At 52.0% G+C, this 26,389-nt stretch overlaps 2 protein-coding genes across 7 annotated transcripts; one reads left to right on the plus strand and one right to left on the minus strand.

The window, feature by feature from the left end:
- The first annotated feature begins 2,001 nt into the window (after nt 1-2,001).
- ANKRD23 (ankyrin repeat domain 23) lies at nt 2,002-8,780 on the plus strand. The gene is given in 10 exon segments (XM_057496966.1): nt 2,002-3,313; nt 3,488-3,540; nt 3,542-3,613; nt 4,298-4,421; nt 4,651-4,672; nt 4,675-4,748; nt 4,837-4,935; nt 5,093-5,191; nt 5,304-5,387; nt 5,429-8,780. Coding segments are annotated over 10 exon segments (1,038 nt in total). The 5' UTR covers nt 2,002-3,202; the 3' UTR covers nt 5,729-8,780.
- A 746-nt stretch (nt 8,781-9,526) lies between these two features.
- Nucleotides 9,527-24,549, minus strand: CNNM3 (cyclin and CBS domain divalent metal cation transport mediator 3). Of its 6 annotated transcripts, none has more exons than XR_008995742.1 (10): nt 23,027-24,549; nt 17,145-17,288; nt 16,608-16,757; nt 16,066-16,235; nt 15,770-15,866; nt 15,244-15,377; nt 14,690-14,828; nt 12,289-12,383; nt 11,720-11,805; nt 9,527-10,110 (listed from the first exon to the last, which is right to left on the minus strand). XR_008995742.1 is itself a non-coding variant. In XM_057496967.1 (10 exons), the coding sequence occupies exons 1-9, from the start codon at nt 24,381-24,383 to the stop codon at nt 11,741-11,743; spliced, it is 2,343 nt and encodes a 780-aa protein (XP_057352950.1). In that variant the 5' UTR covers nt 24,384-24,549; the 3' UTR covers nt 9,527-10,110; nt 11,720-11,740. The 6 variants fall into 6 exon arrangements, 5 of the variants coding, with proteins under 5 accessions (XP_057352950.1, XP_036744672.2, XP_036744663.2 ...); XM_057496967.1 differs by lacking the exon at nt 12,289-12,383 and adding an exon at nt 12,045-12,131; XM_036888777.2 differs by lacking the exon at nt 12,289-12,383.
- Between the last annotated feature and the right edge of the window lie 1,840 nt (nt 24,550-26,389).

Genomic DNA, 26,389 nt, shown 5'->3' on the forward strand with positions numbered 1-26,389 from the left:
ATTGATTCTGGGTTTTTTGTAATTTTTTTCTTTCATACTGTCATTTGTCTCTGTTAGTGTCTATTCATGAAATTGGTAGGCAATAACTATTAAAATTTAAATGAGCAGGGCCAGTGATTTGATTTCTCTAGCTTCCTAAAGAAATATTCATCCCCGTATACAAAGATGTTTATTTACAGAGGCGTTTACAGTAAATATGTGCAGTGGAACATGGGCTATAATGTAAAAAGGAGGGGAGATAACCTAAGTGCTCCCAACAGGGGTCTGGTTAAATTCTGGGATGCATATCACTGGAGTGCAGTGTACGCTCATGTGGACGGCATGCTGAGTCAGGATCACAGTGTGATGCCTCTTAAAGCATGTCTATAGAAATGTGTACACACAAAAAATATACAAGGAAAAAGTTGGGAAGATATGTATTGAACTGGTGCCACTTCCCTGGGCCACTCTGGCAAGAGTGTTTTGTCAAGGTGGTCTTGAGCTTTATTTGTTAGATGTGGGTTTTTTTTTTTTACAAGGAGTAATATTCTAAGTCAGAGTTGTAAATACCAGTTTGTTGCAAGTGGAAGAAAGTAGTTGACTGCTGAGAATTTCAGTTGATGCAAAATGCCCTTGTCCTTGAATGCTAAAGTGGTTTTGGTCAGTGGCAGACAGTGGAGTCTAGAGCTAAAATCTGACCTTTTCTTGTGTGTTTACCCTCACCCTAGTCTAGGTTACTCTTTCCTTCCTCACAACCAAAGGCAAGAAATCTCCTTTGACAAAAATACCCAGAAACATAAGGACTGAGTTTCTTTAAAAAGCTCAGGTCTCCCTAAATCTCAAAACTTGGAAATACTTAACTGGGAAGCCAACTGTGGGTGGGGCCACTTGCAGCCCATTGGGGCCTGGGGCTGTCCTGGATTCAGGGTTCTCCCTCCCTCTCATTCTGTCATCTCTGCTCCTGTTGCTCAGATTCTGGAGTCTTATTAGCTATCAGCTTTCCTTTCAAAGGTCAAGGCAGAGTTCAAGGCATAGCTGGGGGGAAGGGCATGCTTGGTATTTTTAGGGAGAATTTTTAGGAAGTTTGTCTGGGTTGTTTTATGACTGGATTAATGATTAATGTTCCGTACTTGGACCTGGAATGGACCTCGGCCTCACCTTCCCTGTGGAAAGGCATGCTCCGGGCTGGGAGAGCGCTTGGTGAGGACCAGGCAAGGACTTCTGGGAGGCGTGGACACCGGCAGCAGGCTGCACGCAGTGCTGAGGGCACCCTAGGCAGGACACTGGCCTTCAGAGTGGTGCTACGAAAGTGGATCCGTGAGGGAGAGGTGCCTGGGCAGGAAAACCGCCAAGAGCAGGGAGGTAGCCTTGGTACTGGCGGGCGCTGGGAAATCACTTGAAGCCTGACTTGCCTCCAGGGTCCCCAAGGCAGAGGTCACCTCCCTGGCCTGGCCTCTGTTTGTGGGGTGGGACGTGAGGGGGTGGTCGGACGGGGCCTCCCGGGGTCTCAGCAGCCCCACCTACTGCAATGCCAGGGGCTTTTGCTGGGATCAAGTGCTGTTGACTTAGGGGGTTATTCCCACTGCGTCTGGGCTTGGGCTCCCCAGGACGTGTGGTTACTGTTACATCCCTCCCTAGTAGGTGCAGGGGGGCTGGCACAGGTGCAGGATAGCAGATGTCTGAGGACGCAACCAGCTCAGCTCCAAACCACCCCCTCCTACCTTCAGCACAGCCCACACTGGTGTTTTGGCCACGGAACAGAGCCACCGAGCTGCCTGGCCCTGCCCCCAGGAGGCAGCTTTCCTATAAAAGGGCTGGGCAGCTCACCACTCTCAGCAGGGCTGTGAAGAGCAGGGTACGTGGACTTCCTCAGTGTCTGGCGGTTGGTGAGGACACGGGGCAGAGAGTGGGAGGCCAGCAGTTGTCCGGGTGCCTACAGAGCGAGGAGGGGTCTGGCTCAGGCAGGGCAGGCAGTGCTTTCGGTGGTCTTGGGACCAGGCATTATGAGCAGAGGTCTGTCTTCGGTCTGTGCCCAGTTATCATGTGAGGTGGCAAGGGACAGGGTCAGGGAGCAAGGGAGGGAAACAACAGGAAAGCCTCTGGGTGGTGGAAGACACGAAACCCCATGAGCCTAGTGGGCTTTGCCCTGGTCTGTGACAGCAAAAGAGGGAGCAGCAGGTCACCTTAGAAGACATGAGGTGACTAGGTGTCAGTTTAGCTCAACTGCCCAGAAGGCAGTGGCTCTGGAGATGGTCCCGAGGGTGTGGCAGCCTTGGGGGTCGCAGTGGCAGGTACTCTGGAGTTTCCTGTGTGATGAAATAATGGGTGACACCAGTGGCACTTTGGGATGTCTCTTCTGGTGAGGAGGGCCATGGAGGCCCAGGCTGTCACACTGCCCAGCAGGCCCACTTCCGCTCAGGATTGGTGGGCCCTGCCTCTGCCGGGAGATGGTTTCAGGAGCTGAGAAGTATGTTGGTGCCGGCAATCGCTTTAGAAGGGAATGTAGTTCCATGTGGCTAGAAGCCCTGGGCTCTGCCAGCATATCATTCCAAGCTTTTCTCTCCCCCAGCCTGTTTATTCCTCAGTGCTTCTAGCTTCTGAGCTCCTGCAGATGGGAGACTGGGGAGGAGGAAAAGAGTGGTCCATTGAATGGTGGGTCCCACCCCAAGCACAGGCCCTGACAACTCATTTCCTCTTCACAGATTCAGGAAGTGAGTGCTAGTTTTACCCCTTCACTGTTGAAGAAACACTTCAGGAAGAGCCAAGATTTGAATGCAGGCATTCCAAATTTTACCCAGAAGGCATCTCCTCTGTCCCTCTGAGCTCAGGGTCAGGTGGCAGTATGGTGTGATCTGGTAGGAATATAAGGACAACCACCCCTGAGGGAAGCTGAGGTGTCATTGCCCTGAGCTTACCTGGACAGTGTACATAGAGATGTGGCACCATGCCCCTGGCCCTGTGTTCCTGTGGACAGGGCAGGGGGTGGCAGGCAGTTATCCTCCTGGGCCTTGGGTGACACTACAGCTGGTGAGAGTCCAACAGCCACGGGGATCAGGGAGAGTGAAGGTCCAGGCCAGCTCTCAGGTTGGGAACCCTGACCTCTGTAGGGCAGCTCTTGTCAGGGCCCCCGACTGTACAGCTGTATTTCTGAGGACTCCTAATTTTTCTGAGTTATCCTGTTCCTACAGGTAAGTGGAGAAGGGGCTGGAAGGAAAGTGTTGGGATGCGCACATGGAGTCCTGAACCTGGAGGCTGGCCAGGTGACCGCAGGCTGGGACTCCAAGAGGCTGTGGCCTGGGAGAGGCGGAAACTGGAAGAGGAGAGGAGAAAGTGAGTGATGCTGGGGGGCTGGTCTGAGGAGGGCAGACTCAGAGCAGTGAGGGCCAGGGGGGCCTGGGGCTTCTGTGGGCAGAAAAGATGAGGACTGCACTGACCCAAGAGCCCACCCCCACAACCGTGACCAGTGACCCGATGGCAGGGCCCCGTCTTCTGCCCACTTTCTGCCCAGCTTGAGAGATTTAACAGCTCCAGACTTAATCTGGAGAACCTGGCTGACTTGAAGACTTCAAAGATGGTAAGAAAGATTCTGGAAGCACACAGTTCCCCGCAGGGCCTCAGAGCCCGTGGTGAAGGAGAGTGAGTGTGGCGAGCGCACCCTGGGTGAGTTCCCCGGGGAGAGCTCAGCCTCACAGCCAGCACCTGCCACCCTGACAGTCACTTCTGAGCCCCCTCCCCACCCTGTATTTACTGGCTGGGGTAGCGGTAGCAAAGCACCTCAGACAGGAATGAAAAAACAAACGTGTCATCTCACAGTTCTGGAGGCAACGAGTGTGACAGGCCAGTTCCTTCCAAGGGCTGGAAGGCAGGATCTGTTTCATGCCTCTGCCCGGCCTCTGGCAGATGGCCATCTGGAGTTGTCCTTGGCTTGTGAATGCATCATGCCAGTCTGCCTGAGTTCACCTGGTGTTTTCTCCCTCTGTCTAAATATCCCCTTCAGTAAGGACACTCATCATAGTGGATTAGGGCCCACCTTACTCCAGCACAGTTCATCTTAACTACAGCACAGTGACCCTGTTTCCCCATAAGTCATACTGGGGAGGAAGACATTTGTCAACCCATTTCACCTCCCCACCCAATGCCTATTCAGATAGACTCTCCCTGGGGGTAGTATTTTTAAAAAAATTATTTGCATAAGCCACCAGTGGGCTGGCCCTCAGCCAGCTCTTGGGAGCCACTTGACTAGACTGGTGAAGCTGTGGCACCCCAGAGGCCTGCAGTCTGGGGAGTGATTTGGTCTTGTCCTTCAAATTACCTGGCTGCAGCCCCAGGCCCAGCCACAGCCTGTGTTCCTGGAGGTGTTCCTGCAGGCAGCTGCTGAGAACCAGGAGGCCCTGACTGACAAGTACCAGGCAGGCAGAGGAGACCCCAGTGCCCGTGACAAGGCAGCGCGGCAGGGGGTGGTGGTTGGATCACAGCAGCAGCAGCTACAGGGTGCCGCCTTTAGGATGTTCTTTCCCTGGCCTGGGAAATGCAGCTTTCGTTGTGGCCTCCTGAGCTGGGAGGGAGGGACCCTTTGCATGGTGCCGGACCCCAGCACAGGGAATGGGATCAGAGTGGGACCTGGGGGGTGTGGGGGGCGTGCTCTCCACCTAATCTCATCTTCACCCTCAGCTCCACCAAACAGCCTTGCACTGGCCTGTGTGAAGGGTCACAGCCAGCCTGTGAGCAAGTTGATGGAAACAGGTGCGACTGAGGATGCCCGGGACTTGGTGAGAGCAGAGGAAGGCCCATCCTCCCAGCAGACACCCTGCTCGGCACTACAACAGGGCAGAGTGCTTTGGTGCTTTTATTTTGTAGCTGGACAAGATGCCTGTGTTCTGGGCCTGCCGTGGAGGACACCTGGACATCCTCAAACAACTGCTTAACCAGGGTACCCAGGTCAATGCCCAGGACAAGGTGAGGGGCACCTGTGGGTGCGGAGCAGGGGGCTGTTAAAGGAGCAGGTGAGCAGAGCACAAGGACTGGAGCTGGGTCTGCAGGAGAAAGCTTAGCCCTTTGGGGTGGGATGAGGCCCTGCCACACCGGAGTGACTGACTTGCCCCCAGCCCCTTAGACTGGGAGCAGGCCCCTGCACGTGGTGGTATGCACAGAGCACCGTGACCACCTGGAGCTCCTCATTGCGTGTGGAACCTGCGTCAATGCACAGGACAAGGTGGAGGCTATCAACAGTGTGTTACAGCTCCCCTGAGGTAGTGACAGCACCTGCTGACCTGACCCTGCTTGGGCATGGGGAGGTTGGGAGGACACTGCCCCTTTCCCAACAGGAAGGGGACACAGCTCTCCATGAGGCCGTGCCACATGGCCACCACAGAGCCACAAAGGCACTGCTGCTCTATGGGGCTGACGTGGTGGGGCTGGGGGTGCCTAGGAGGAAAGAGGGCTGATCCAGGGTCCTCACCTCCAGGCTTCAATGACTGCAGTGCGGCTGGCATGAGACTGGCAGCGGGGCATCCAGGAGGCATCCTCGAACCCGGTGCTGACAAACCTGCAGGGCCACTCGGCAACCTTTCACCCCTTCACCCCTACCCTCATGCCCACTCTGGCCACTGTGCCCCTCTGGTTCTCCCCTCTCCCCAATTCCAGGGCTGCCATCAGCACTGAGGAGCAGCACCAAGCTCGGCAGGTAGGTAAGAGGACTTCCTGGCTTCAAGTCTCAGGGCTGAGTGTCCCCCACCAGGGCTTGGGCTAGGACCACAGGTAAGCAGGGAATGAAGTGGGGTTAGGCAGGGCCAGCAGGGGAGGGAGTCCAGGGTGGTGCAAAGTTAGTGGTCCTATATCTCTAGCTACCAAGGTGAGTGCTGGACTTCTCATGTCTACTGATTCTTAGGAGTGTCTACCGAGTCCAGGAGACTGATGAAGCCCCCACCATCCACAAGGGCCAGTTTCCTGTTGGTGATGCGCACATGGCCAGCAGCTGCCATTCGGGCCATACAGAGGCCAGGCACTTCTGCAGGTGGCCGGGGCTGTGAACACAGGTTTCTCCAGGGACTCCATCCCTAACAGCAGCCACCCTGGTAGCGTCTGGAGTGGCTCTAACAGCTCTGCTCTCAGGGACTCTGGAGTTGGGTCTGCAGGGGGTGTGCTCAGCAGGTCTGAGGGCCTACTGTAACAGAAATCCAGGACCAACCTGGTTGTCTCAGAAGCCCTAAGATTGAGGAGCTGGAGCTAGTATTTTAGGGAAACCTTGCGCCCACTATTCCTTCAGGCTGGCCTGCTGCTCTCTGGTTGGCCAGTGGGTGGCTCACCCTGTAGGAGTGAAGCAACTGGGAGCTGGGATTGCTGTGGCCCACCCAACCTCAGGGGCGTAGGCCAACGCCTGCTTTGCCTCAGGCACTAACAGCACCCTAGTCCTGGAGCTGGAGCTCTTGTCTGGACTCTGCAACTATGCTTGTTCCACGACAGAGGCAGGACATGAGGTGCTCAGGAACTATAGGAACGTCTAACTGGCAGGGGACGTAGGACCCGACCTCAGAGGTGCTCTCCTGCAGGCTCCTCCCTTTCACTGTCTTTTACGTTCCACGTCACACTGTGTAGACCTATACTACTAGTGGGGCTGGGTCCTTGCCTGCCAGAAAGTGAACCTTAACTCTGCCCTAAGTTGAGGACCATGGCTGAGGGAGGGGCTTAGCCTCCCTCACACACATAAAATACCTGGGTTGACATCCATTTTGCAGCAGTTATTTCAGTCTGAGTAGCCCTCTTGGCCCCAAACAAGGCTATTCTTACTATGAGAAAGCTGATCAGAACGACACATGCCTTCCCTTCACATCCATGTGGGGATGAGCCCAGTGTTCACCCAGATGCCAGGGCCACCGGAGAAACAGATATTCAGTTCATGAAGAAGACTTGATTCCCCATCTAGAAAATGGGGACACCTAAGTGACAAAGCACCTTTTCATACATGTCAGTATTTTCATTCATTAAAATTGATTATCCATCACAACCCAGTCATCTGTCTGGGCTGGGAGGGGCCAGTTGATTAGGCCCAGGGCCTTGTTTTCCTCAGCAGAGAAGTTCAAGCCTGTTAACCATGCCAGCCCAACAGCAAGACAGACCCCAAGTACAGACAGGCAGTCAGACACTTGGCACCTCTGCTTGCTGATGGGCAGGTTCAAAGAGCAGTGGCTCTCAACCTTGACTGCTTATAAAATCATGAGGGATGGTTTCCAAAGTCCTAATGTCAAGGCTGATTAAGTCAGAATTCCTGGACAGTGGGGCCCAGGTATCAGCACTGTCATGCAGATACCACCTTGGCAATGCAGAAGTCCTAAGGAATCTACAACCCACCACCTAGAATAAGGGAGTTCACAGTAAGATCTCAGGATGTTAAGATACACAGAAACCTACTTCTACATATCAGTAGTGACTATGTGAACATCAAAATTAAAGAACAGTACCATTTGCAATTGCTTTCAAAAACTACTTAGGTGTTAAATCGAACAGAACTTGGAAAGACTTGTGTGCTGATAACTACAAAACCCTGATGAAAGAAATCAAGATTTAAATAAATGGAGACATACTGTGTTCATGGATTGGAAGATGCAACATAGAAAAGATGTCAATTCTCCCCATACTTAATGCAGTACCTAGCAAAATCCTAGCAAGAGTTTTTGTAGATGTGATTATTTTTTAATTTATAGCTAAAACAATTTTGAAAGAATAAAATGTGAAGAATCAGTCTACCCAATTTCAAGACTTCTTATGGCAAGATAGCAGGGTATTGATGGAAGGACAAGCATACAGATCAATGGAACAGAATAGAGAGCCTAGAAATAGACACAAATATGGCCAACTGATTTTTTGGCAAAGGTACAGAAGAAATTCAATTGAGGAAAAACAGCCTTTTTAACGAATGGTGCTAGAACAACTGGACATCTGTAGAACTTTGACCTAAGTCTTACACCCTATACAAAAATTAATTCGAAATGGATCACAGTCTTAAATATAATCATAAAACTACAAAATTTTAGAAAAAATATAGGAGGCAATCTTCAGGACCTAGGACTAAGCAAAGAATTTTAGACATGACACCAAAAGCATAACCCCTAAGAGAGAAAAATCAGTTAAAAATAAACATCAAGAAATTCAGATGGCCAACAGACACATGAAAAGATGCTCCACATCGCTTGTCATAAGAGAAATGCAAATTAAAACCACAATGAGATACCACCTCACACCAGTAAGGATCGCCACCATCCAAAAGACAAACAACAAATGTTGGCAAGGTTGTGGAGAAAGGGGAACCCTCCTACACTGCTGGTAGGAATGTAAATTAGTTCAACCATTGTGGAAAGCAGTATGGAGGTTCCTCAAAAAGCTCAAGACAGAAATACCATTTGACCCAGGAATTCCACTTCTAGGAATTTACCCTAAGAATGCAGCAGCCCAGTTTGGAAAAGACAGATGCACCCCTATGTTTATCATAGCACTATTTACAATAGCCAAGAAATGGAATCAACCTAAGTGTCCATCAGTAGATGAATGGATAAAGAAGATGTGGTACATACACACAATGGAATATTATTCAGCCATAAGAAGAAAACAAATCCTACCATTTGCAACAACACGGATGGAGCTAGAGGGTATTATGCTTAGTGAAATAAGCCAGGTGGAGAAAGACAAGTACCAAATGATTTCACTCATATGTGGAGTAAAAGAGCAAAGAAAAAACTGAAGGAACAAAATAGCAGCAGAATCACAGAACCCAAGAATGGACTAACAGTTACCAAAGGGAAAGGGACTGGGGAGAATGGGTGGGAAGGAAGGGATAAGGGGGGGAAGAAGGGGGTATTATGATTAGCATGTATTATGTTGGGGGGGCACGGGGAGGGGTAGGCAACACAGAGAAGACAAGTAGTGACTCTACAGCATCTTACTACACTGATGGACACTGACTGTAATGGGGTTTATGGGGGGGCTCGGTCACGGGGGGCGCCTAGTAACCACAATGTTGCTCGTGTAATTGTATATTACTGATACCAAAAAAAAAAATAAACTTCATCAAGATCAGAAACTTTTGCTCTGCCAAAGATCCTGTTAAGAGGATGAAAAAATAAGCTACAGACTGGGAAAAACTATTGCAAACCAAAAACCTGACAAAGGACTAGAATTTAGAATATATAAAGAACTCCCAACACTCAACATTAAAAAAGAACCCAACTAATCCAATTAGAAAATGGGCAAAAGACATGAACGTACCTGCACATGGGAAGATGGATGTCAGCTATTACATTAATACAAATGAAAACCACAGTGAGACATCACTACATACCTATCTGAATAGTCAAAATAAAACAGAGTGACAATACCAAATGCTGGTGGGGATTCAGAGAAACTCCATCACTCATACATTGGTAGTGGAGACAAGAAAATTGTACAGCCACTCTGAAAAAGGTAGTTTCTTTTAAAAAAAGACATGCAGTGACCATACAACCTGACGGTTGCACTACTGGACATCTGTCTCGAAAGCAATGCTTACACAAAAATCTGTAATAAATGTTCATAGCAGCTTTATTTGGAATAGCCAAAAATTGGAAACCACCCAGATGTCCTTAAAAGGGATGAATCTACCATGGAATACTAGGCAGCAATCAAAAGGAATGAACTACAATGCACCCAACAACCTGGATGTATCTCCAGAGTATTATGCTGAGTGAACAACGCCAATCCCAAATGGTTATATACTGTATGATCCCATTTACACAACGTTCTTGAAATGACAAAATCAGAGATGATGCACTGATTAGTGGTTGCCAGGGATTAGGGCTGGTGACCGCAGAGGGCAGGTGTGGCCTGAAGGGAGACCCTTGTGGTCATGGGACAGCCCAGTACTTAGGCTGCAGTGGTGGCTACACAAGTCTCCATATAAGATGATGTAAAAACTACACACCCCACCATCAGAGTCCTGGTTTTGACACTGCATTATAACTATGTAAGATGTAACCACTGAGGAAGACTAGGTGAAAGGTACCTCTACCTTTTCAACTTCCTATGAATCGGTAATTTCAAAATAAAAGTGAGGGGAAAAAAAAGCAATAGCTCTAAATGCAACTTGGTCTCCTGGATTGGATCCTGCAACAGAAAAAGGATATTATTGAAGACCTGGTAAAATCCAAATAAAGTTTAGAATTTAGTTAATAGTTTTGTACCAATATTAATTTTTTAGTTTTGATATATATGCCAAGGTTAAGATGTTAACATCAGGGAAAGCTGGGTGAAGGGTATATGGAGCTCTGAGCCTAAAATTACTTCAAAAATATAATCTTGATGCCCAGGCTGATTAAATCAGAATCCCTGGGGATGGGCCCCAGGTATCAGTATTTCTAAGTGCCAGGTGATTGTGATGTACAGCCAAGGTTAAGAACCACTGTTTTGGAGAGATGATTTTTAAAGTGTCTGTCTCCTACCTGGGTTTGCTCTTGGGGAGAATTCCTTGAGAACAGTTTCTAAGAGAGCGTGCCCCTACTCTTTGCCTTCATTCCCAGTGGTCCCAGATAGGGACCTAAATCCCTTTGAGACAGGTTCCTGAAACCCTCCTGCCTCCCTACTCTACCCGATCGCACGTCTCTGTGATGCCCTAATTTCCACACAGATGAAGGACTATGGAAGGTAGCTATAGGTAAACGAAGAGAAAGACAAATGTCTTCTTGTTCCCGCTTCTCTAAAACCCCACAGCGGGGAACAGGGAAAAAGCAAAGAACTTGAAATATTTCAGAGATGTAAAAAAATCTCTGATTTCACGTTAATTTTTTAAAGAATGGCCATGGGGGTCTACCTGGTCCATAACCCAGCCTCTCCTCCCTTGCTGCTGTCCAGGCACATCATGCCCACAGCACCCCCACGGAGGCCTAGGAGGAAGGCACAAAACAGATCTTGTAGGTGGTGAGCCTCCCAGGATCCCACAATGAAAAGGGATTAGGTGTAGCAGAAAGATCCCTTCCTCCCATGTTGACCTCTTTTTAAAACACAGAAAGTGACAATACTGTTAGCAGCTACTAAGCTGGACGAGCAGAGAAGCAGCAATTGCAGGCCTGCCCAGCCCACTGGGGCCAGCTGGTTCACTCAGGGCTCTGGCAGGGCCAGATAAGCAGCCTCCACAGGAGGGAGCAGGGCCGTGGGGCAGGCTCATGGGAAACCATGCTCCTAGGTTTGGCACTCAGGACAGGCTGGGGCACGTGCTTTGAAACAAGGCATTGTGAGGGAAGCCAAACAGTTCACTGTGGCCATGGCCATGGATCTGAACCCCCAGTGGAAACTGGTACTCTTGGTTTGCTCAAAGAGTGCTACCAGCAGCAGCAGGTTGCCAAATGAGAAGCAAAGTGAGTACAGGTCACAGTCACATAAAGGCAGTAATCATGCACTCATATTATGGCTTGGCCCCAAGAGGAATAAATGCACTACACTGTCACAGGGAGAAGGCTGGGCCCTGGGGACCAGAGGTGACATGTTCCTTTCATTGCCTCCAGGAGCAGGGCCAGAGGGCTGTGTCCCATTGACCCCCTTTCCTAAAGGAGGACAGGGCCTGCGGAAGGCTCCTGCACTGACGTCCAGCGTAAGGAGACAGCCCAGTACCCATCTCTAAGGGCCATCTAAAACGTGGCCTGGGGGGGATGGGGACAGGCTGGCAGGAAGCTACTCCTCGGCTCTCTGCAGTCCCCCACGTGCTTGTCCATTCCCCAACCTGGGGCTGCCTGGCAAGCAGTCAGACTCCTGGGTTCCGCCCAGGGCTCTCCTCTGCGGGGAGGCTGGGTCTGCTGTGCTTGGGCCCTGTAGGAGAGAGGGAAAGGAGAATCAGTATCAAAGCTGGGAGAGGGGGCAACTCCTACAAAACCAATGTTAAAATCATCTTTTGACAGGAAGGGGCAGGCAAGGCAGAAGATCCTCAGCACCCCTCAGGTGTCAAGGCAGGGCTGGGAGAGGTTAGTTAGGAAACTGGCCAGCCCAGCTCCATTGTGAGGACTGCCGTTCCTGGGGGAGGGAAAGAGGGGGCTGGGGACTCTGCTCACAGGCAGCCAAGGCCTCATGCTGGGCCAGGGCGCCTGCCCTGGACAATAGAGCACCCGCCTGGAAGGAAGCGTGGTGTTCAAGATCTTCTAGAAAAATGAAAAGTAGCAATAAGGGACAGGAAGGGGCTACTCACCCCCCAGGGAGACACACCTCTCTGTCTGGGGGAGGGCTTAGAGGATTCCTCCCAGCAGCTAAGGGGCTGGGAAAGGAAAGCAAAGAGAAAGGGAAAGGGGAGATATTTACCTGGGTGTTTTCTTAAAACAAAAAATGCTCACTAGTCCACAATTATCAACTGCAGTTTCCAAATGTGCCAAAGAGGGAAAGGTCTACTGGGAAGGCTAGAGAGAGCAGAGAGAGAGAAGAGGGGACAGGCTGCTGAGTGAACAGCAGGGCCGCCCACTTGGGCTGCAGCATGGAGGTGGCCTGTGGCTGTGCAGGCAGGGGGAGGCACAGGTGCACACTCAGCGTCCTGCTGCTCAGAACAAGCAGGACGCAGAAGGCACAGTGTCCAGAACGGACTTGCCCTTGGAAATCCAATTCTGCGAGTCCAAATTTGAAACGGCAGGCCAGGAGTCAGAAACCTGTTCCTGTAAAGGGCTGTTATTTTTAGGTTTTGCAGATCATATGGTCTCCATGACAAGGACTCAAGTCCACTGTTGAGCTCAAAGGCAGCCATACACAATCCATAAACCAATGAGCAGGTTCCAGTGAGACACCACTGACAGGAACAGCCAGCTGGCCAGATTTCTTCGCCCTTGGGCAGGTGTGCCAATCCCTGCTGTAGGCAGTTAGAAACCATTGTGTCTTTCCAGCATTTCCATAAAGGCACTTCTCTGCCAGGGAATCTAGTGCCAGAGCCACCCAAGGGATGGCGCTGACCTGAATTATGTGACCCACATGCCACTATTTAGTTATTCCCTCACAGGACTGCCCCAGAGCAGCTGACCCCAGAAGATTAAAGAAACACTCTTGGTCTATGATAAAGATGAAAAGAAGGGAAAACCTTCATTCTTAGATTAAAGTCCCTGAATACAACGTGCAGTCTGAGCAGCAAACAGAGCCAGAAGAGGCTGACACGTGAGAAAACCAAAGCCAAAAGGCTCACATTTTGAAATAACAAAAACATTTTGGCTTTTGAGATGTGGGTCTAATGTGATGGTGCAAAGCTCCATATAAAGGACATCTCACTGAATAAAGAACATGGCAGGGCAAACCTAGGCACGCACAGCCCTGAGAGTGTACCTCCATCCAGGAAGGGCTGCCCTGGCCCCCACCCCACTCTGCCGTGGCGCAGGCTGGGGCTCTCTGTCCCTTGCACCTGCACATCACCTCTCAGAAAGCAGCTTTTATAAAAGCATGTTTGTGTTCTCAAGTGTGGGTCTAAGTGACCAGAGTGATCCCCTGCAAGGCACCAGAGACCAATGCCATGCACAGGGTCTCTGATTTTTCATCTGGAAGATGGTCAAAAGAGCTACCACCTCTCAAATCCGTGGGGAAGTTTTCTTAGGTGGGTTAGTGAGGTGCCTGGCAGACTGTTTGGTAAGAGCCTGGCATCCCCACAGCAGGGGAGGAGGAGAAGAGTGGGCCAGGCCACAGGGCAAAGGCCCACAGTTCCTCCCATAGCCCCTGGAAGCCCTGCCTGCTCCTCTAGGAACACCAAGCCCGGGAGTGTATCTTGGATTCCAGCCTAGAAGCTTGAGGAGAGTAAATGTAGCTTCTTGAACAACAAGGACAAGAAAGTCTCCTGGCTGTTTACCACTTCTACCCAAAGCCCACAACCCCTGGCTCCCATGCACATTCCAAAGTCCATTTCTTACAACACCATCTTACTTCTCCCGATGGAACCCCAGATGGGAGGGGCATGTTTTCAATATTGGCTTGACCTGACCGAAGGCCTGAGGGGTGCACTTCTAAGTTTCTGGAAGTGTCTGCCAACTCTCCACCTTCTGAGCCAGGCCCACTTATGACCCAAATCTCCATTTTCCAGGTGACCTAACCCTAACCCTAATTGGCCAATAGTGTCTGAACTTGATCTTATTCCCATTTAGCAGCTACAGCTGACCCTTGAACACCGAGGGGTTAGGGGCTCTGACCCCTGGGGAGCTGAAAAACCATATGTAACTTCTGACTACCCCAAAACATACTATTAGCCTACCATTGACCAGAAGCCTTACCGGTAACATACACAATTGGTTACCACTTATTTTGTATGTCATATGTGCTATATACTATATTCTTAAAGCAAGCTAGAGGGAAAAAAATGTTTTTTCAAATTGTTACAAATCTCTAAAAAATTTTCCAATATAGGTATTGAAAACAATCTACATATAAGTGGACCCACTCAGTTCAAACCTCTATTGTTCAATTTGTTAACCATATTCTCTAATTAAGTCAGCCCATCCAACGAGGCTCCTAAGAGAAAATGTTGACTTAAAATCTAAATGCCAGCTAGTCTACAGCTTAGCGTCATCTGAGCTATAAAAACAGCAAGAAGGGAAAGAGAAAAGGATGGGGATGAGATTGGGGGTGGGGGAGAAAACATGGCAGAGTGAGGACAGAGAGCACGAGTCTGTGTGTGCAGGCAGCAGGGGCTGGCAGAGGGCCTGCCCTGGGTTGGCACTGGGGTTGTGTGCATGTGGCTCACCTGCTGCTGCAGATGTCTTGTCTCCAAGCAGTCTGGTCTGGCTGCCTGGGATGACCTGGAGGCCCGCGTTCTCAGGGGACTGGGGCAGGCTCTGGGCTCGGGTAGCCAGGAGTGCATTGAGGTACTGCAGCCTCGTGACCTGGAGCACAGAAAGCATTACCTGGCAGGTGCAACTTGTGAGGCCAGATGGAGGTGAGGGCCAAGAGGTCACACCACTCCCCCATGCCCACAAGCACCTGAACTAGGTAGGGGAGTCACACTCAGCAGGACGGGGAAAAGGAAGAGCTTTAGTTAGCAAAGGGCAGAGAAGAGCAACTGAGCACTGTGTTTTTAAGATCTCAAAAGGAAACAGGATGCACAGGTCTAAAGATGGGACCAGACCACCCACAGCTGGAGGGGTCTCCGGGGGGGCCAGGGCCATCCAGCTACTCTGGGAGGTCTCAGACTTAATCAGAGTTTCTCTTAATCCATACAAATTTGTAACCAACTGATCTAGCCTCTTGGGAACACAAGATGGTTAAAAGCCAGCACCAATGAGCAGTCTGGACAGTCACCTTAATCATCTGCAGGTCAGAGAGTGCCCTCACGGTGTAGTCAGGACAATACGCAGACAGGCGAGTGCCATCAGCCAGCTCAGGCTGTAGGTCATGGCGGGTGGACTGGAGCGAAGACACTGGGGACTGGTGAACTAGGGAAAGGAGCCATCAGTGAGGGGCACCTCCCACCCTGGTGGGCACCACTGCCCAGCCTCTGAGGACCACCCCACAAATCACCCAAGAGGGACTGTGCCTAGGAACTCTGGAAAGGGTAGCAAACACACTTCCTCCTGGGGAAGGTTTTGCAGGGATGGGAGTAAGCAGCAATGGTCAGCCCTGAAGAAATGCTGGCCCTCCCTCCACATGGACCAGACAGGAGAAAAACTAACAGGTCCCAGAGCAGGCCACCTTGTTGGAGGCATGAGCTTGGAGGAAGGAAGGCCAGAATCCTGGCCACTGGAGAGCCCCCAAAGCCACCAGAGGGTAGGTGAGCTCTGCCCAGAAGCCGGCCCAGCCTCTGGCTCCAGGAGGCACTGCAGCTTACCCGAGGATGGTGCAGTCAGGGCAGACACTCCATAATAGGTGAAGGCCCCGTTCTCAAACTTCAGGCCTTCTTTCCCGATCTCCACCTCAACCCTGCCCTGGGAGGTATAGAGACATGGGGAGGAAGGAGGGGTAGGGAGAGAAACAGATGTGGACACATTATCTTTCCTGCCAGACAGAGCACAAGGAGAAAAGGAGAAACCTCAATTATTCAGGGGGGGTGCATCCACCCTCTTCTCAGCCCCTTCCCTACTTCCTGAGGCAGTGGGAGGTTCTCTGGTCTGGGCTCCCAGTTACCTGAAGGATGAGAATGAAATAGTCCACTGGCTGGCTGCGCTGGTACAGGTAATGGTGTGTGGCCAGGCGGTTGCTCTCGTCAAACCTCACTTCCTGGTTGACGCTGGGATGCTTCAGCAGGTGCAGCAGGACCTTCTCGGAGACTCGTACTGGGCTGAATACATCCACCTCTGCCCCATGGTGGGAAAAAGGGACAGTGTCCACAGAGCCCAGGGTGCCTGTATGACCACACCCTTTGCGGGCTGCCCCCCAGGACTCTCCCCGGTTGGCCCATGGGCCAAGTGTCCTCCCCAACACAAGAGAACTGGGCAGGCACATACCCACCTGGCTGAGGTCCCCTGGGCCCGGCTCTCAGCCCTCTAGCAGAGAGGAGCCACCCCTCAGGGGACCTGGGACGCCGACAGGGCCACAGAGAGAAGCAGAGAAATCCTGCAGAATGCTCTCCTCACTAAGATGGGGGGAGTCAGGTCTGCCCTGAGGGTCCCCTGACCACTGGATGGTGAGCAAGAGAGCAGGGACAAGGCCCCCCGGCACCCCCTCACCTCGGGAAAGGAAGCGCTGGGTGGCCAAGAGCAGTTGGGGAGAGATTTTCACTTTATATTCATCGTCAGACACCTTGAATAAGGAGAATTCCTCTTTCCGCCTGAGAGGGGTGCTCAGAGGAGCAGGCTTCTTCCTCACGGCCGTGTCTCCTAGGATGGCGAGAGGGCCTGCTTAGGGGGCAGCAGGCTCCCGCCACAGGAGCGAACCCAGGGGCGGGCTAGAGTTAGACAGGGCGACTGGGCAAGGCCCGCTATGGGCAGAGCCCTCCCCCAGTGATAGGGAAACAGTACAGCTGCTAGTGGAGCCCCAAGTGCCAGGACTGCAGAGCCACGGTTGGGACGGGCTGAGCCACAGTGGCTCCACATTCCAGCCGACAGGGCCAGGAGAAGAGGGCCTGGCTAGGTACAGCTCTGACGGGAGATCCAGCCTCATTTCCAGCCACATGAGACCTGCTACCCTCTGATTCAAATATGTATCTCAGTAAGCTTCATTCAAAGACTGGTGGAGAGGGGAAACTCCCAGGAGCCAAGACTCACGATAGTCTTCAGACTCATCAAGGATCTCAGACTTGATGATCTCCTCAATGACGTCCTCCAGGGTGACCAGGCCCAGCACCTCATAGAAGGGGTCACCTTCACCCTCGTTGTTCACCTTTTGCACGATGGCCAGGTGGGACTTCCCTGGGGGAGGGGATGCTCACATCACAGCTTGCCGGGGGGCTCCCAATCTGCCCACCTAAAGGACAGAAGCTGATGCTTGTATCCCTACAATGTGCCAGGCACTGGGCGAGACTCCTCTGAGGGGCCTACTGAAGGCTCTCTACATGCTCATGAGGATTAGCCTACCATACATACAAGGAATTTAAATCTCAGACACCACGTCCACCTCCACGAGACCCCCTGAGCAGCACACAGCTGGAGTAAGCCCCGGGTCTATGCAACTCCATGCCCTGAGCGTGGTGTAGACAAGAATGCATCCGGGCTAGAGCAGACACAACAGGACTGCAGACACCGGCTCCCTGGGGACAATGTAAATGGGGGAGCCCACAGGGGCCACCCAGTCGGACTCCCCTAGAAAAGCTCTCCCAATTCTGAAAACTGCCCTTTATTTCCAGAAGCTGGTCTATGGAAGTCCCCCAAGGGATGGATTCGGCCAATCAGGGCCCAGACTGTGTGGAAGTAAGCGCGGGGCCTGGAACTTTTCACCTTCCTCTCCTGGGTCTCTCTCAGGTTGGCTTCCTGTTTGTTTTGTCTGCTTGTTTAATAAGGAAATGCAAGCTTGAAAAAAGCCCAAGCCTCTGAGCGTGGGGAGCACTGGGGCAACTTCAGGAGTTTACTCTGCTTTAGGTCACTGCCTGTCATGTACACAGTTCTACACCTGTCCAAAAGAACAGAATGCAGGCCACGGATGTCATTCAAAATTTTTGAGTAGCCACATTAAATAAATACAGGTGAAATTGATAATATATTGTAAGTAACTCAAGATAGCCAAAATACCATTTCAACATGCGATCAATATGCAAATATTAATAGATGTTTTTCTTTTTTGGTACTAAGTCTTTGAAGCCTGGTGTGTGCTTGGCCCTTACAGCACATCCTAACTCAGACTAAGGTCACCTTTCTAGAGCTCAACAGCCACGTGTGGGTAGTGGCTGATGGCCTGGGTAGTCCTGGCCCAGGATACAGAACCAAGAGCAAACTCATCTGAACCATGCCTGCCTGTCACTAGTAGAAAAAGACTTAGGGCAAAAGCCGACCAGCCTGCATGTAAAGGTGTACTTGCTTTAAGAATCTTCTGGTAAAGCAAAACGTCAAGGTCACTTCTTTATATGCACCACACTTTACATATCCTGGGTTTAATTACAATGTAGTTGACTGAGTTTAGAAACACATCTCTGGAGTCTACAGGACATGCTCTGCCTCATTCTTTCAGCATCTGTATCTCCGGAGTAGTCAGGTAGAGGAAGACCTCCGCTCGACAGATGGGTGGAAGGAAAATGTCAAGAATCAATCAAAAGCTCTTACTATTATTAGGCCACTAACCAGATAATAAGAAAGGAGAGAAGGCTGAAAAAGAATAAAGACATAACATTTACTGTATGCCATCCAATCTAAGATGCCATCAATTATAGGACACATTCTGATGACAGCGATGTTAAAATGCAGAAATGTGCCTCTGAGAACTGAAGAGATGCAGTGTTCAGCTGAGTCCTCCAACAGCTCTGAGGAATTTAATACTGTTACACCCACTGTGCAGTTTACAGAGGACACGGAGGCCAAGACAGGCTTGGTAACCCACCCAAGTGCAAAACCAGGATTCGAACCCAGGCAGGTGGCTCCTGAGTCCACTCTCTAACCAAGTGACTTTCTTTCGCTCAGTCGACTTTCACTGAAGAGAACAGACTGGCCCTTAGGAGACCCTCCCCACGGGCAAGTCACACATCACCAAGGGGTGCTCTGCAGCACAGGCCCTTCCAAAGAAAAGACAGCAGCGCAATCAGGGCGCTCTGATATCCTGTCAGCACAGGTGAGGGTGCAAGTGATAGCAGAGCGCTCTGATGTCTTCCAACTGCAGGTGAGTTTGGAAGTGACCACACTAGGTTGTCTTCCTACCTCCCAGGAGGAAAAGGCCAGGAGTTCCTGGACAGCTATCTGCTCACTACTGCTGAGACAGGTGTGGACTGAGGAATGCCACCTTTCTAGAAGCTCTGCCACTTGGTATTTGTGTTGGGAATGGCTCACCATTCCTAAGGGGGCCATGGTAGCCCTGCCCCATGTTGCAAACATCATGCCAGATCAGGAAGGCCAAGGTTCAGCACACAAGTCTAACGTCTACAAAACAGGCTCAAGTTCCTCAGTGACCTGCCACATGGGATGACTCAATAATCAACAGAAGAAAAGAGCCCTTGGAAGATGTCCTAAAACAGTGGCCATGAGATTTCATCTCAAAACAACATTTGAGGAGTCCAAATGACAACCATGACAGAGTAGTTGGGGTACAGAGAGAAAGGGCAGCTGGCTGGACTGAAGTTTCTCTCTCATCTTATAGGATGAAACTCCATGAAAATACAGAGGCTCCTAGCTGGCTAACCAGAGACCCTCCCTGAGCAACTCTACAGGGCCACAGGCAGGGGGCAGGGGGCACACCTGTCAACAGCAACCAGAAAGCTCTGAAAAAGCTACCAAGTTTTCATTTGTAAGGAGGCGCAAGGGTACTCAAAAATTATATGGACACTAGAGAACTCTTCCATAATGCCTGATTTCTAGGATATTCTTAAAAATGCAGTTGGGAGTTTAAATTCCTCTGCCTTACCTTTTGTTTTTTTTTAAAGCAACTGTCTGAATATGTCTGAGAAAAGTACATGCTAACATTCTCACAGGCTTTCAAAGTTGTGGCAATGCTGTGCCTTCTGACAGACAAGGAACCAGAGCTTAGTTTGTTTAAAGCTGAGACTCTGAACAAAGCTCACCCAACCTAGGCCCTCCTCTGGATAAATGTCCTTGAATAGTCTCACCAGGGTTGACAACGAGGACAGAAGTTAAGGGCTTTCGAGGAAGCACACGCTCTTTACTATAGCTCTGAAGCACTCACTCTTCCTGGTAATGTTCACACAAAATAATCATGTCACCTCAGGCTGCGTACTAGCTGAGGGCGCCTCACTGGGGAAATGCCTTGCCCACACTCTGAAGTCCCAGAACAGACAGTTCTCTGAAAGAAAGAAAGACATGGGCCCCAGAATGGCAGCTGCCAAGAGGGAAGGACTCCAGCTTCAGGAAACATGGAGGGCATCATACACTTGGCAGAGAAGCAGGAAGGGAATAGAGTTCTAAAGCCTAAGGCATCATATGGGCTGCAATATGCCCTTTGTTCATAAGCAGAATGAAGAAGGGAATTAAGCTAAAAAAGACTTTAAAGAGGACCAATAAGATACCCACCAAAGGATTACACTGCAAAGAAAAGCAGTGAAAACTCCGAGACGTCACAGGAAAGACATGGACACAGACTGGTCTTCAGTCACCCAGGAGGAGGAAGGCGAGGGGACTAAGAGCTCCCCATCCAACCTCCAGGTTGCAAATCCCCTTGACCTCCACCAGCTTCTAGTGGGCTGCTTTTCAGCATGCTGTTAGGAGGTGGCTGCTGGTCCAGCACTGGGCTCATGAACTTGCTTGGTTCTCCAGAGTTGCTCTGAAGCCACCACTCCAGGACAGAGCAGCCTATTCCATGGCCTACCCCATCTACCAGCTCCTCCCTATCAACATTTAAACCTAGACTGACTCGATTCACCCTTCTTAAAAACAAAGAGCAGAAGGCCCCCTCCCCTGCCCATCCTCTCCCAGCCACAGCTCTGCTCCCACTCTGCAGCCATACCTCATGGGAAGGAAGCCAGTCTACCTTAGCTGTCATACCTCTTCATGTCCCATTCACTTGCCCATCACCTGACGCTGCGGCACCAAATCTTCTCTTGCAAATGGCAAAGGTATCCTAGTCGCTGGATCCACATGACATGACACTGACCTCTTTTCCTGATCACCTGTCCTTCATAAGTGGTCTCTTCTCTTGGCAGCCAGGGCAATCCTGAGCCTCTAGCTCCCCCAGCAGCTTCTCCTCTGCTGCCCTCTCCCGCTACACACTTGTATTGCCTGGCAGTATAGGCTTCCTGCTTCGCTTCTGCAGACTGAGGGACCACTTTGTAGACCAGACCTTTACCTCCTGTTCTGGTCTCTCACTTGCATTTCACATCAACTGCCTCTACAAGTCAGCCTCTTGGGCCATTGCACAGATGCAAATTTCAAAGTCTGGCCCCAGCATACCTCTCCCCTGCACACCTCTCCCCTGCACGTGCTCTGCCTCAGGGAAGGGCACCACCACTACCAAAGCAAACACACAGACTTCATCCTCAGCTCAACTGCCCCTCAGCTAACCACAAAATCCTCCCAAGTCCACCTCCAAATGCCCTCTTGGATCTCCTCTCCAAGCCCACTGGGCACCCTTATTCAGCCTACCATCACCTTAGCTGCCCCCCTAACTGGGGTCTCCCTACTCTGGTCTCCACGCCAGCCAGCCATCTCTGGGAACCCTCAGGTGGTAACAGCTCTGCTCAGTCACCATCCTGGTGATCAAGTCTAGCATTCTGAGGGTCTCAAGCTAGGAGGTCACAGGGGCAGGACAAAACCCTCTCCTGCTGATTTTGGAGCCAACACTGCCAGCCACCAGGCCCTAAGAACCGCCAGGGAACCAGCACTGCTGTGGAAGTCTCAGCAGCCCAGACAGAGCACTTACTACCCGAAGGTTCTGCTTGGCCCTCACCCAGGGCTCCCCTCCCCAGAGAGGGGCCGCATGGCCACTTTCTGGGGAAACAGCCAGGTGCACCCAAGAGATTGTCTCGCAGTCAGAGCGGCCCGTCAAAGTCTCCCACCCAGTCTGGGGGTACGGTAGTAACAGTGACTGACTATTCAACACCCATGCAGGCCTGTGGCCAGGAGGCTTCACAGTTGCCAGCAGGATTAGGAGCTCTGCTCACCTCTCCACCTCACGTTGTGCAGCCTTTGGGGTCATGCCCATCCAGAATCTGGGCATGTCACCATTCATGCCCATCCTGCAGGAGTTCAGAAAAGCCTGGCTAGCAGCCAAGGAGTGCCCCCAAGCTGCCCACAGAGTACTGCAGAGGAAGCCACACCTTCACACTTCGAGGGCCTCAAGTTTTTACCTGCAACCTTACAGTTGGCTCAGATAACCCAAGGTGAAAGAAGAGGATGAAAATGTTGACTTAGGAGAGAACTTACTCAACATTAGAAAAGGGGAACTTAAAAAAGGAAAGACAGAGGAAGGAAAAACTAAATCAGCCTCCATGCAGTGGCTGTTGGTGAAATCAGAGTGCAAGTTTCCACATCTGCAGAAAAGTTAGGAATCATCCCTTTTCTGGATTCAGGAAGGTAGCAGCCCTTCCTGACCTTAACAGCGATCCCCGGGAACATCACAGGCCCAGGTAATTTGGTATTGTACGTGTGCTGCTAACAGCGTTCAAGTATCTCAAGACTATATACTCTTTCCTCTGTTCCTTCAGTTTCTATCCAGGAATCTGAACCTGCTATAAGGCCAACGTCCACAAAAATGACCTGGGAGAGGGGAAGAACTGGGGAGTTGGCACCAGTGGCCACACCTCTGCAAACTGAGGGCCCTCCAGGAAAAGGGCTGTCTACAGCACTCTGCCACCCTCTGAACGAGAGCCTTTAAATGTTTTCTAAGTTCACTCAAGAGCTGCAAGGCCATCATCTCTAAAAGGTCACCGAGGTGATCTCACTGCAGTGCACAGAAATGGGACCCTTTCTTCCAGGCTTCCAGAGCTCCCCACCAGTTTTCTAGGGGCAGGCCCCGCACTGGAGTGCCCCCACCCCTCCCGCGATTCCCTGGATGTTACCTCGCTTGAACTCTTCCAGGACGGCGTCCAGCTTGGTGTCGTTGAAGACAAAGTGGAGTGGGTGGTTGTAGAAGCGGGTTATGGTGCTGAGCGGCGTGCAGTCCTCGGGGTCCACGAAGGCCAAGTCCTTGAGGTAGAGCATGTCCACGATGTTGGAGCGCTCCTCCTCGTACACGGGGATGCGCGTGTGGCCGCTCTGCATGATGCTGGCCAGGACGCCGAAGTCCAGCACGGCGCTGGCGTCCAGCATGAAGCAGTCGTCGAGTGGCGTGAGCACATCCTCCACCGTCCGGCAGCGCAGCACGCCCTTGCTGAGATCGCTGTAGGGGTCGCCGCCGCCGCGCGCCAGCTCCAGCACGCGCTCGCGCAGCCGCCCGGGCCGTGCCGCCAGCTCTAGCAGCTGCCCCACCGGCAGCGCCACGGGCAGGGTAAGCAGCACGGCCAAGCGGCTGAGCACCAGCGCGCGCGGAGCCAGCGTCAACGCCCAGCGCCCGCTCACGGCGGCCGGCACCACCTCACCCACCAGGAACACAAGCCCCGCGCTACCCAGCACAGCGGGCACCGCGCGCTGCCCGGTCGCGCGGTAGAGCAGCACAGCCAGAGCCGCCTGCGCCAGGCTGGCCAGCAGCAGCAGTGCGCCGAGCGCGCAGCCGGCCCAGCGCCGCGAGGGCTCCAGGCGCCGCGCCGCCGCCCGCTCCGCCTCCGAGCCGCTCTCGCGCAGTACCTGCACCTCGGCCGGCGCCAGCGCCAGCGCGCTCAGCTGCAGGCCCCGTGCCAGCGCCGCCAGCGCCAGCAGCCCCGCCGCCCCCAAGCCCAGCGCCCAGGGCGGAGCCGACTCCTCTGCCACAGCGCCGCCGGGTTCCACACGCACTGCCAGCAGCGCAGAGTGCGGGCGCTCGGCATCGGCGCGCAGGCGCAGCACCGCGCGCCACTCGCCTGCGGAAGCCACCGCCTCCTCGGCCGCGGAGCCGCCTCGCTCCCCGCGCACCGCCGGGACTCCCGAGTGCGGGCGTTCGGCCTGGGCGCGCAGGCGTAGCAATGCGCGCCACTCGCCCGTGGGGTCCGCCACTTCCTGAGGCGCGGTGGCCGGCCCGCCCTCCGGGCAACCCGCCCCCTCAGGGGCCACCCAGGACCAGGAGCTGTTGGCGAAGCCCGAGCCAAAGAGGCGCAGGCGGAAGGTGGCCTCTGACACGGCCCTAACCTCCTCTCCTCGCGCCCACCCAGCGCCCGCGGCTCCGTCCTCCTCCACACAGATGCCCAGCACTCGCGGGCCCGGCGCCGTCTTCCTGCCGGCGCTGCCCAGGCAGAACGCGGCGAGCAACCAGCCCAGCCGACCTGCCGCTGCCGCCGCCGCCATCACCGGCTGCCCCTCTCGGCCTCCCGCGCAGCCTACCCCTCCGCCTCTCCCGGGCCAATCGTCGCCAGCCTGAACGCCTCCTCCGCCAATAGGCAGCGGGCGAGGGCGGGCCCCAGGGTCGAACTAGGCTGCGCCGGGGCGTAAACAACCAGCGGCGCGATCCCGGGGCGGGGGGTCCTTGGACCCACGGGGCCTGGCCGCAGCTCTCCGGGCGAGAGGTGGCAGGCGTTGGAGGAGGCGCAGCGGCGAGCTGCACCGCCTCCGCGGACACCTCGTTCCCACAGGCCGTCCCCGCCCGACGGGAGGCTGGGCTGGTGCTCCGGGAAGTCCCTGTCTCGGGACTCGGGGCGCGGAGCCTAACGGCTTGTAGGCAGAGTTCAGTGTATAGATGAGCCGTTTTCTTAGGAAAGCGGTCCCTTGAACCACTGACCTGAAGGACAGGAGGTGACTGGGCGTCTGGAAGCCAAAGTTTACTGAAGAGAGATTTATTGATCGCGCCTGACTCTGCTATTGGTCTGGGGACGTGAGACAGTGCCTGCCTTCCGGCCCGGAAGAACGGTAGCAATCATGTAAACACAAGACAGAGCTACCTCATTGGATCTTCACAGCGACAGCACGTTGTTATTTTACAGGCGCAGAGGAAGCCTGACACGGCATGGATGTTGGGTTCCAACCCCCTGGCCACCCTCCCAGCCACATTTGGAGGGCAGCTCTGTCAGGAATTGCTGTATCTGGCCACTCCACTTTTCTAGCAGATCATCCTTGGGAAAATAATTACTCAGAACCAACAAAAACTAGTAAAGACGATCCTCACTGGAGAGTTATTTTAGAAGACAGTGTGGGATGCTTTTCATATATCTTTGGAAGGAAATAGACAAACCGTGAACACGTCTTATATGTGTCCAGACTGTTGTTACAATTTTTTCACATTTTTATATATTTTCAAGTTTCCTGACATAAGTAGACTTTGATAAGACTTCATATATATGTCATTTAAAATGGTCTTTGTAAGGCTTCTATAGACATACATTTGCTATGTCATGAAAATAATATTAAAAAGTATAGACACTTAAATGTGTGGCCACAATTAAATGTGTGGAAGGCAATGTGCAAAAATTAGTAAAACCATGGTGAACGACCAAAAGAAAAATTTGTGAAAAACTCTTCAAAGGATGGTAACAATATCTCTTCTCCATTGTAAACTAGACAAGACCGACCACATCTCCGTGTTTGTTTCTATGATCCCGACGGTGCTACACCCTTTCAGTAGTTTGCCTCACTGCAGATTACAGAATAAGGAGTAGCAGAAGTAAGGACGCTACTGGGCATTTTTACTGGATTAGCAAGCTTCCTCTGAAGAAAAAAGATAATGGCTGCAGCCCCTTTAATTCACACTTTTGTCTCCAAGTCCAGATAAAAGGCCGACATTGAGACAGAATGGATGACATGCTTGAAGTGTGTCCTGTGTCTGAAGTTATTAGCCAAGAACAGTTCCAGAAGAAAGACTCCCTATGGATTTAGACAGGGCTCTGAACTTTGATGAGTTACTATTTCCTTGATTTTAGGCTCCCTTGGAAAACAACCTGTAACTCAGTTTTTAAGAAAACCTTTAGGTAGAACAACTGGATCGTACTTGGAAAACACAAATGGTCATTTACACTGTCAGGACCCAAAGATAAAGAATCCAGCTCCATGAGAACAAAGCTGTTTATGGAGTCACTTCTATTAGCAACAGAGGCCTCAACAGCAGGTTTCTTCCTCTTGGCTCTGCTGCCATGCCCCATTCTCTGGTTAGTCACAGCATCAATGGAGACGCTGGCCATGTGACCTTCAGATCCCTCAATGACCTTCCCTGGGCCATCTTCTTTACGGATCATTTGGTTGAAGTCATTTCCATGTTTTATCTAAACATTTATTCTTGAGTTGCAAACCCAAAACTTTTGTGTGACTTCACTGGCTAATACCTGCTTATCTCTCATCTCTCAAGCCTGCAAATGTCACTTCCT

The sequence above is a fragment of the Manis pentadactyla genome, chromosome 2 (genome assembly GCF_030020395.1).
Source record: "Manis pentadactyla isolate mManPen7 chromosome 2, mManPen7.hap1, whole genome shotgun sequence".
NCBI lineage: Eukaryota > Metazoa > Chordata > Mammalia > Pholidota > Manidae > Manis > Manis pentadactyla.

Excerpts from the sequence above, each read along its gene's own strand:
- CNNM3 (XM_057496967.1), bottom strand. The coding sequence starts at position 24,383 with ATGGCGGCGGCGGCAGCGGCAGGTCGGCTGGGCTGGTTGCTCGCCGCG. Across the intron at positions 16,236-16,607 it reads CCAGCGCTTCCTTTCCCGAG|AGGTGGATGTATTCAGCCCA; the intron begins GTGAGGGGGTGC and ends ACCATGGGGCAG. Across the intron at positions 12,132-14,689 it reads CAAGACATCTGCAGCAGCAG|AAGATCTTGAACACCACGCT; the intron begins GTGAGCCACATG and ends TCATTTTTCTAG.